The following is an 8,831-nucleotide window of genomic DNA, read 5'->3' as shown; positions in this document are numbered from 1 at the left end:
ATGTACAGAGAAAAGGAATTGAGGTGAGTCATATGCATGTGCCCACTCCACACAAGGAATGAAAACAATATGTACTACAGATATATTATTATAAAAATAAAGATAGTGTACATTGGCATCAGGCCACCTGTTGGGTTAAAGAACACAGGTTGCAGGTGCAGGATTGGGAATGAATCAGGCAGCAAGGTGCCAGGTCTGTGGGCACTTGTTAGGTGTTTACTAACACCTGCTGACAGATTTGCTTCATTTCTGTTCCTTCCCTTATGACTGGAATACCTGACTATCAGTGCTTAGGACCACAGCATTTTAAATGGCCAGTCTTCCAGCTGTGTATTTGTGTTTCTGGCCAGGATGCATGGTGGATGCTATGTGGTGGTGGTGACAGGTTCACCAGTTGAACTGAAGCTTAATGGATGGACTCCTGGTGATAGATTTGTCATGGTGCTGTCTGTGAGGCCCCACTGTTCAAATGTCCCACTCAGTGTGAGGGAGCAGGGTGGGCACCGAGGCCTTGAGCCATCAGCCAGAGCATCAGATTTCCTGGTCCTTAAGAATGTTGGTATCTGCTTGGGCATCAGTGGAGGATGGCATTCTGAGAGATGAGGAGGCACTATTTGAAGGAAAGAGTTGTCTTGTGTCAGAAAATGCTGTGGAAGGAGATGGTGTTAGTTGCCCCATACCCTGCGTACCCTCTGCTGAGACCTGCTTTACAACTTCTGATCAGTGTCTTCTGCCACAATGTGGCTCTCAAATGGAATCTTGTTTGCTTACCATCATGATGGAGACCAGCACTGTTTCATAAAAGTACACTGTGAGCCACATATATAGTTTTAAATTTTCAGATATCCTCATTAAATGGCAACATTGATTTTATTATATTTAATCCAGTGTATCGTAAATAGTTCATGAGGTGGCTCAGTAGTCAGGTACGAGTGGTAGCCACTGTGTTAGATAGGGCAGATCTGGACTGATTTTACCAGGCCTGGCCCTGGAGAGATTTGTGTGTGATTACACATCGAATAGGACCAGAAGAGGTCAAATCCAGTCTGTCCTCTGTTAAAAAGATACCAGATGGAACATGCAGAGGCAGTGTGGATTTTTGCTGATTTTTACTATTTTTCCTCACACTTTGCCTTAGAACCTGTGTGTTTCTGCCTTTGACGTTCAGCTTCCTAAGGGAAGGGCCTTTTGGGACTTGTGCTAGTTATCCCTAGTATCAGCTCCAGAGCCTTGTAGACAGATTTTTCACTAGGTGCTTTGGGACCGAAGTTAGGATACTTTTAAAGACTTGTAGACTTGTGGAAGGCAGCGAGCTCTGGTTATTCACTGTCTCAAGGTGGTTCTGCCTGTCTTGTTGACTAGATTTCTGCAATATGTCATATGATCTAAAGCATGTGATCTGAGTCTTCTTTGCCCTAGGAATTCAGTGAGAGGTAAATGGGCTGTTACTAATTGTTCCCAGATTTAATACTAAAGATTGAAAGGGAAAAGATTTTCCTGTAAAACAAGGTTTTCGTGGTGGCTGCATTGCAAGGGATGGTAGAGAGCTGCTGAGGATCTTATCACTCCTAGATATGTTCCCACCTCAGAGTTTGGGTGGAGGATGGTGTCACAGTGCTGACATTCATTAATTCATGTGTGACCCCAGGAAGCTACTTCCCTACTGGTCTGCCAAAGTGAGGAGGAGAACTAGGGACTTTGGCTTTGAGTTTGGCCATAGTTGTGTCTCCCATCCCCATCTACCCCCAGAATCCCTGCTTCCCTCGTGGGGACTCCTATGTTCCCTTTGTCCTGGCCCAGCCATGCCATCCATCCTGTAGTTGGCTACTGCCCAGACTCAAGGCTGTGGGTGTGTCTCCCAGATGGGTTTTGGACTTCCAGGCCTATACTAGCCTTTTCTCTTTCTCAGCCATCTCTGGAGTGGTGACATTGTCCATCAGGGCCATTGCCTTGTGGGCTTCCTGCTCCCTCCTGGGTTGGAGTGAGTCCAGCCACACCAGTTCTTCTGGCTTCCGTTTTCTCCCCCGGGGCTTTGTAGACATTCTGTGCAGATGTTTTTCTCTTGGTCTGGAGCCCTGCTCCTTCTGGTTGCTGCCTGTTTCACCTTTAAGACCCAGCTTTGGTACCACCTCCTGATTTGTTGCTCACTTATTCTTTCAGTATTTGTTAAGTAAGTGTCCTGCTGTGCATGTGGTACAGAGTTGGAGGGTACAGAAATGGGGCCCTCTTGGAGTTTGTTTTTATTGAAGTGGACAGACAGGAAGCCATACTCTGTAGCTTTCAACATGTAGATGGGTGGTTGTGTCTGTTCTGGGCACCTCACCCTCCTTAGTGCTCTGCAGGTCCCATGGCCCCATCTTACCCCACTGCCCTCTCTTAGTACTTGGCACACTGTGTTGTTTTCTTTCTTCTAGGCCAGCCCCACTGCCCGGTATCTCAGAGGTGCACAGTCAAGTGCGGGTTAAATGCATCAGTGAAGAACGGGCTTACCTGACAGAAACATTCCTTGTAGATACACAGATACCTGTTGGATGATTTTTTTAAAATTTGGGACCAAGTGTGCAAATGCTGCTGAAAATAGCCCCAAATGTAGTGTCAGTGCCTGGGGGTTGTCCTGTGCTTACCAGTAATACAGTGTGGTCTCTAGGTGTGTCACTTGCTGTCAGGCCCGCAGAGCCGGTTTCTGCATTGTCTTGTGTGGGAGTCACTATGTCTGAGGTCTGTATACCTTGCTGGAAGCCAGTGTAGATGAGGTGCCCTGGCCTCCTTTCTTGTTGGGACTTCTTTGTAGGAACAGCATGGAGATTTGTGACCTGTATTTGTGGTCTAGTCTGTTTATTTACACCAGAGTTCATGGTTTGGGGTTCTCCTGTGTCCTGGACACCTTTTAAAGATGTATTTATGTTATAAAATGCAATTAATTTGTGGTATACAGTTTTTTGGGTTTGGACTGATGCATGAAATCATGACTGCTATAATAGTCATGGTGTAGTCAGCTCCCACATGTGGCCACTCCAGTATCAGTATTTATTTATTTATTTATTAAATGTATTTGGTAAGGGTCTCACCATGTAGCTTGGACTCGTAGTGATCCTCCTGTTTTCAGCCTCTCCAGTGCTGAGATTATAGGCATGAGCCACCATGCCTGGACTCTGTTGCCAGCTGGGTGGGGCTGGCACTGCATGTGGTGCCAGGGATTGAACCCTGGTGCCTGGGATTGAACCCTGGTGCCTGTGCTTCCTAAGCAGACACTTAGTCTGCTGAGCTATCTCATCAGCCTAATATTAGCCATTCTAATAGGTGTGCTATCTAGTTTTTATTTTGGAGGCTTCTGGTTTTTTTTTGTTTTTTGTTTTTTGCAGCACTAAGAAGTGCAGAACCCAGAACCCAGTGAGGATGGAGCTATATTGTTGTCCTTTTATACTTTTCTTTTGAGATGGGGCATTTTTAAGGCTGGCCTGGAACTTGTGACTCTCCTGCCTACAGCTTCCCAAGTGGCTGTGATTATAGGCATGTACCACTATACTTGCCTGATCTACAGCTTTTTCTTTATATTCTCTCCAGTGCTGGAAGAAGTTAGATGCCATTATTTGATGTGACTTGGCCAAGTGCCCTCTATATCTATTTGAGGTTTGATTCCTTTAGATGGATATATGGATGCTTGGAATGAAGGAGCAACAGGAAAATGAGTCCTAAATGGAAAGTGTCATACTGCATTATTCTCTAGTCTTCGAATTTATTGTTTTGGAACTTGGAATTGAACTCAGGACCTCATACTTGCCAGGAAGGTGGGATTTAAAAAGATTTCTTAAATTACTTGGATTAAAAATCTTTGTTAGAACTGCTTCACCAGGTCCTTATGAGCAAATGCTAATGTGGTGGATTAACTAATGGTTAATTTGTAATATCCAAATGAACTGAATCATTGAGGTGCTGGGTATAGAAGGCCCATGTGAGGATTGTTGCCAACAACATAAAGAGAGAACTGGAGGGAAGGTGGTGTGAGGTTGATCTCCTGGAGAAATTTGTCACACTGTCTTTTCTGATATGAGCTCAGCTGTTCTCGTCTTTAGAGCAGCTTGGCTTCTTGCTGTTGCTTGGGATGGCTGTGATTCTTTTTGGGGAGCTCTGGTCATTATCTTGAGTGATGCTTCCTGGTTCCAGTGTAGATCCCTGTCTGCTGGCACAGGTCCTTCATCCTGTTGGTGCAGATTTTCTAGCTTCCATTACTGATCTTTGGGCCTTCCCAGTACAGATCTTGATACAGATTTGCATGAGACATTGACATGGGCTCTAAGCCTCCACATGGACTTGTAGATGATATTGCTGTGCACTGTAGGTCTTCAGCTGGATTCGAGCAGGGCATTGCTGTGGGATCTGGGCCCTTAGCTGGGTTCTTCACATCTCTAGTGCATCAGATCTTTTGCACTGTTCCGGACTTGACTTCTTAGGTGAGTATTATAAAGTATTCCTATAAATTATTTTTCTTGCTTCCAACCACTGTACAAAAATATAAATTATGTGTCTTGTATTAAACCCATTCCCTTGCATACCTTAACTACAACAGCTACCAATCCTGTTACTAAAATTTCCTTGTTCTGTCTTGCCACTCCCTTTCATGTGGCAAGGTGCACAGTCCCTATCAGATATAATTTTTTTAAGCTCTTTGTTTTACTTGTGGCCATAACAAGTTTCTCCCACCTTTTTCTAGGCTCCTAATCGTCAGCTCATGACTTACTGGTTGCAGGAGTTACAGCAGAAGAGATGGGAATATTGCAACAGCCTGGACATGGTGAAGTGGGACAGCAGGACATCCCCCACCCCTGGGCAGTTCCCTAAGGGCCTTGTAGCCAGAAGTAACACAGGTAATGCAGGGATGGAGGGGCCATGCCAGTTCTCTTTGTATGGCCACTTGACACAGCAGGTCAGCTTGACTATGGATGAATGAGAGTTCAGGATGAAGATAGCTGTGATGGTCCCTTCTGAACTGGCAGCATCTCATATTTATGGTGCTTCCAGGCTTAGAGTCATGTTCAAACTAGGGATTTTAACCCTCAGATACTGATTTTATTTATTTTTGTATTCATTATGTTTGAATAACTTGTAGTAATTCTTGGCCATTTGCAATCTAGAAATGTGCTTTTATATTTGAATATCAAAAATTAGCACTCTATGATCATTTCACCACTATGTGGCTGTGTTGAGCCCTCTAGAGAGACTAAAAATTATTTGCTGACCACCTCACCTACCCACCTGTCCTGTTCCCTATAATGGAGGAGGGAGGTGGGGCTTCTTATGGCCCCCACTTATGATATAAGGAGAAGAGTAGGCCCAACGTAGGCAGGGACCAAGCTCTGAATCTTGATGTGGGACTGAAATGGTCAAGCCATTGTCCTAGCAGTTTTGAAGGTCATAAGAAGTGCACACACTGTTGACATTCTTTCCACGACTCAGTTCTGAGTCACTTGAGACACGGGACACCTTTGGGGAACCAGCAGCTTTCATGATTGTGGCTGATGCCTTTGTCCAGAAGATACTCTGTTGGTCTCTGCTCCTTTACCTGGGTGACAACAAAGTATAGTAGATACTCAGAGATGTGAGTTGGAAAGACAGCAGTCTTTCTGGAACACCTCTTTTGCCTTCTTTTTTTAAAAAAAATTTTATTTGTGTGTGTGTGTGTGTGTGTGTGTGTGTGGCCAGCTCAGCCCACCAGGGGGCAGGGCTGGCTGGCATGTGGTGCTGGGGGATTGAACCGCAGTCCCTGTGTTTGCTAAGCTTGTTCTAAGTAGGTGCTTTAGACCACTGAGCCATCTTACCAGCCCCCTCTTTTGCCTTCTTGCCAGCTAAAGCACTCACACTAGTGACAGACTTGTGTTGAGGAGATCTTTGGTTCCTTGTCTCAGTTTGGGGATCTTAGTGTGGAACTTAGAGTTTGTGCCATCTGATGTTTTGCATTCAGCCTGGACCCTGCCTCCTGGAGTTTCCAGTCAAGCAGGGTAGTTATGAGAAGACAGGTAGGAGAGAGTGAGGTGATGGATGTGTAGGTGCCTGGGTCTGTGTGTGGGCCAAGTGTTCTTTTAGACTTCAGGAGATGAGCAGAAGCCCTCCAGGTTGAAAAATAGCTGAGGCAGGAGAGCTGGAGTGCAGTACCTCAGTGGGGCTACAGGGCTAGCAAGCTGGGGTGTACTCAGGTGGAGTTGGAGCTGTAGCTGGCTGGGGGCCTGATGGCTGGGAGTGTCTTGGCTGCAGGTTCTAGACTCTGTCCAAAGTGCACATTTCTACTGTGTGTAGAAATGACTACAACTTCTACCAAATTTTAGATAGCATTAGGAACAGTAAAACCCCTGGGTTGTTTTCAAGAGCATAACGTTCAAGAAATAAAAAAAATCTAAAGCTGGAGAACAACAAGAAGAGGCTGTATTTGAGCTTCTTTTCTTTCATTACCAGAGAGAAAAATGGGTTAAAGATAAATTTTTGGTGGTGCCATGGGATATCCTGAACCCATGCATATAGTTAGCTGCTCTGCTTAGCCTAGCCAGGCTAACTTGAGCTAGCGTTGACAGTGGATATTTTTGTAATGCTGGTTTGCATAAACAAAACAAAACAAAACAAAACAAAAAAACAACAACAAACCAAAACACCTTTTACTGCTGTTATCTCCCAGTCACCTACTTGTTTAATGGTGTGCCCTGTCAGGACCCTTGGGTACTGAAGCTGGTATGAGCAAAGATCATGGGATTCTCTCCCTAGATAACCAAGATGTGGCCTTCATCAAAACAGAGATCTGTGAGCACAGAAAAACGTGACTGTTTGACAGTGAGCTGGCACTGTCACTTAGCTGCCTGCATTCATGTGCTTCCCAAAAGCTCTATCTTCAGAGTGACACTTTACCATGTGCTGGATTTTCAAGCCTTGTGCTGTTGGTCAAGAGTGTGAATTCTGTGTGGGCCCCACAGGCTGAGTGTCTAAGACCTGTTTGTGGATAGATGCTGTTTCTTGAAACTTGTGATGATGGTTTGAGGGTTGACCACACGTTTCCTCCCTCACAGCAGCTGCTTTTTGTAGTTCACTGTCACCCTTAGCAGCTGCAAGTGGGACAAGAGGCAGCTCCCAGTCCTCTACACCTGGCTCAGGCTTTCTGAGTAGAACAGATGGAGGGCAGATCTAGCATTGGCCACCCTTAGCCAGTCCATGTCATCCTTTAAGGCTGTGGTCCCACATGGTGATCCCAGAAGTGCTGCTCCTGTGTCATCTCATTTGGGACATCAACAGTTTTTTTTTTTTTTTTTTTTTTTTGGAACCAGGGATGGAACTTGGGTCCTCGTGCTTGCCAGGCAGCGCTTATTCCACTGAGCCATCTCCCCAGCTCTATGTCATCTCATTTGGGAATGCTGCACAGTGCCACATATTTTTAAAGTGTGAGCCATGGTACTCACACCAGTGTTTTCTCTGAGAGGCATCTTCATGGAACCTCTAGGAGCCCAAGGAGAGGTGAAAGGATGCTATCTGAGTAGGCCTGGGGCACAGTCCTGTAGGGATACTTGGGCCTGCACCTCCAGTGGCATTTGGTGCTGATGAAGGTGTGTATATGTTTGGGTTACTGTGGATGGGGAATGGGGCCAAGTGACCTGCAGTCAGGGAGCTCATTGGAGGTAGTTAGAGAGGGAGTCCAGAGGAAGCATGAAGGTCAGCTGTGGCGAGATGCTGAGGCCTCGGCTGCTGCCTTCTTTGTTCTCTGCTAACAGTGGGGGTGAGTTACTGTCTTCTTTACTGTTCAGCTATTTTACTGATGGCAGCTGAGTCCTCCTCTGTGCTGCGTGTTGGGTGTGCAGCAGTTAGCACTCAGCTAGGACTCTGTGCTGTGTGTGTCCTTGCAGTGAGTGTGAACAGGTGTATAGCTTTAACCAGACCAGTGGATCGCCAATCCTGGGCATTCTGAGACCCACCTCTCCATTTGTTGCACCAACTTAGGATGGTGCTGTGTGCTTACTTAGAAGACAACCTCTGTTCCTCATGACTGCCCCTTCAATCTGGGTTAAAACTTGATTTGATGATGAAAAAGGCATTTCAGATTCTGCTTCCTCATCTGCTATGGTGATGCCCTGGCTCCCATTTTCACAGTGCTCTGAGATGTGAGTGGGTTTCCTGGGATTCTCCTGGTTGTATAGTTCTATGGGAGTGATTGCTGGTGGAATGCTAGGCCTGGCTGCTGTGGCAGGGTAGGAGCTGGAGGGAAATGAGCATCCTAGGGCAGGGCAGGTCTGATCAGGAGCCTCCCTAGATCCCTAGCAGGACACTTGGGATGTGTCCCAGGCTGAGGCTGTTTAGCTTACTGAAATTAAGAGTGCTGGAATCAGGACCTAGGAAGTGTAGATCAGTGCAAAGGTCTTGTTCAGTACCCCAGTATGGAGAACGGGGGAGAGACAGAGAGAGGCAAAGACAGAGAGACAGAGAAAAAGAGACACAGAGAAAGAGAGAAAAAGAGATAGGAAGGGAAGGGGAGAAAGAGAGAGAGGAGGGCTGGCCAGATAGCTTAGTGGACTAAAGCGCCTGCTTAGGCAGGCACAGGAACTGGGGTTTGATCCCCATCATGCTGTGTCCACCGTGCCCCTGGGGTGAACTGAGACGGCGACTGAGACGAGGCATGGTGGCATGCACCTGTAATCCCAGTGCCTGGGAGGCTGAAAGCAGGAGGATCACCACGAGTCCCATCTATGTAGTGAGACCCTGTAGACCTGTACTAAATACAAAAAATAAAATAAAAATAGAAAGCAAAAGCAAAAGCAAATGAGAGAGAGAGAGAGAGAGAGAAAGAGAGCAAATAAGAGAGA

General features: G+C 46.1%; 1 protein-coding gene across 1 annotated transcript in view; it reads left to right on the top strand.

Annotated features, from left to right (window-relative positions):
* Positions 1–8,831, top strand: part of Tbc1d2b (TBC1 domain family member 2B) — a 71,954-nt gene that overhangs the window by 14,887 nt on the left and 48,236 nt on the right. The window contains exon 2 of the mRNA XM_004628879.2: positions 4,712–4,865. Within this exon, the coding sequence (XP_004628936.1) occupies positions 4,712–4,865 (154 nt within the window). The remainder of the gene's footprint in view (positions 1–4,711; positions 4,866–8,831) is intronic.

Source organism: Octodon degus, unplaced genomic scaffold, assembly GCF_000260255.1.
Source record: "Octodon degus isolate 3935 unplaced genomic scaffold, OctDeg1.0 scaffold00026, whole genome shotgun sequence".
Classification (NCBI taxonomy): Eukaryota; Metazoa; Chordata; class Mammalia; order Rodentia; family Octodontidae; genus Octodon; species Octodon degus.
The sequence above is the reverse complement of the archived record's forward strand: the minus strand, read 5'-3'. Positions and strand labels throughout refer to the sequence as shown.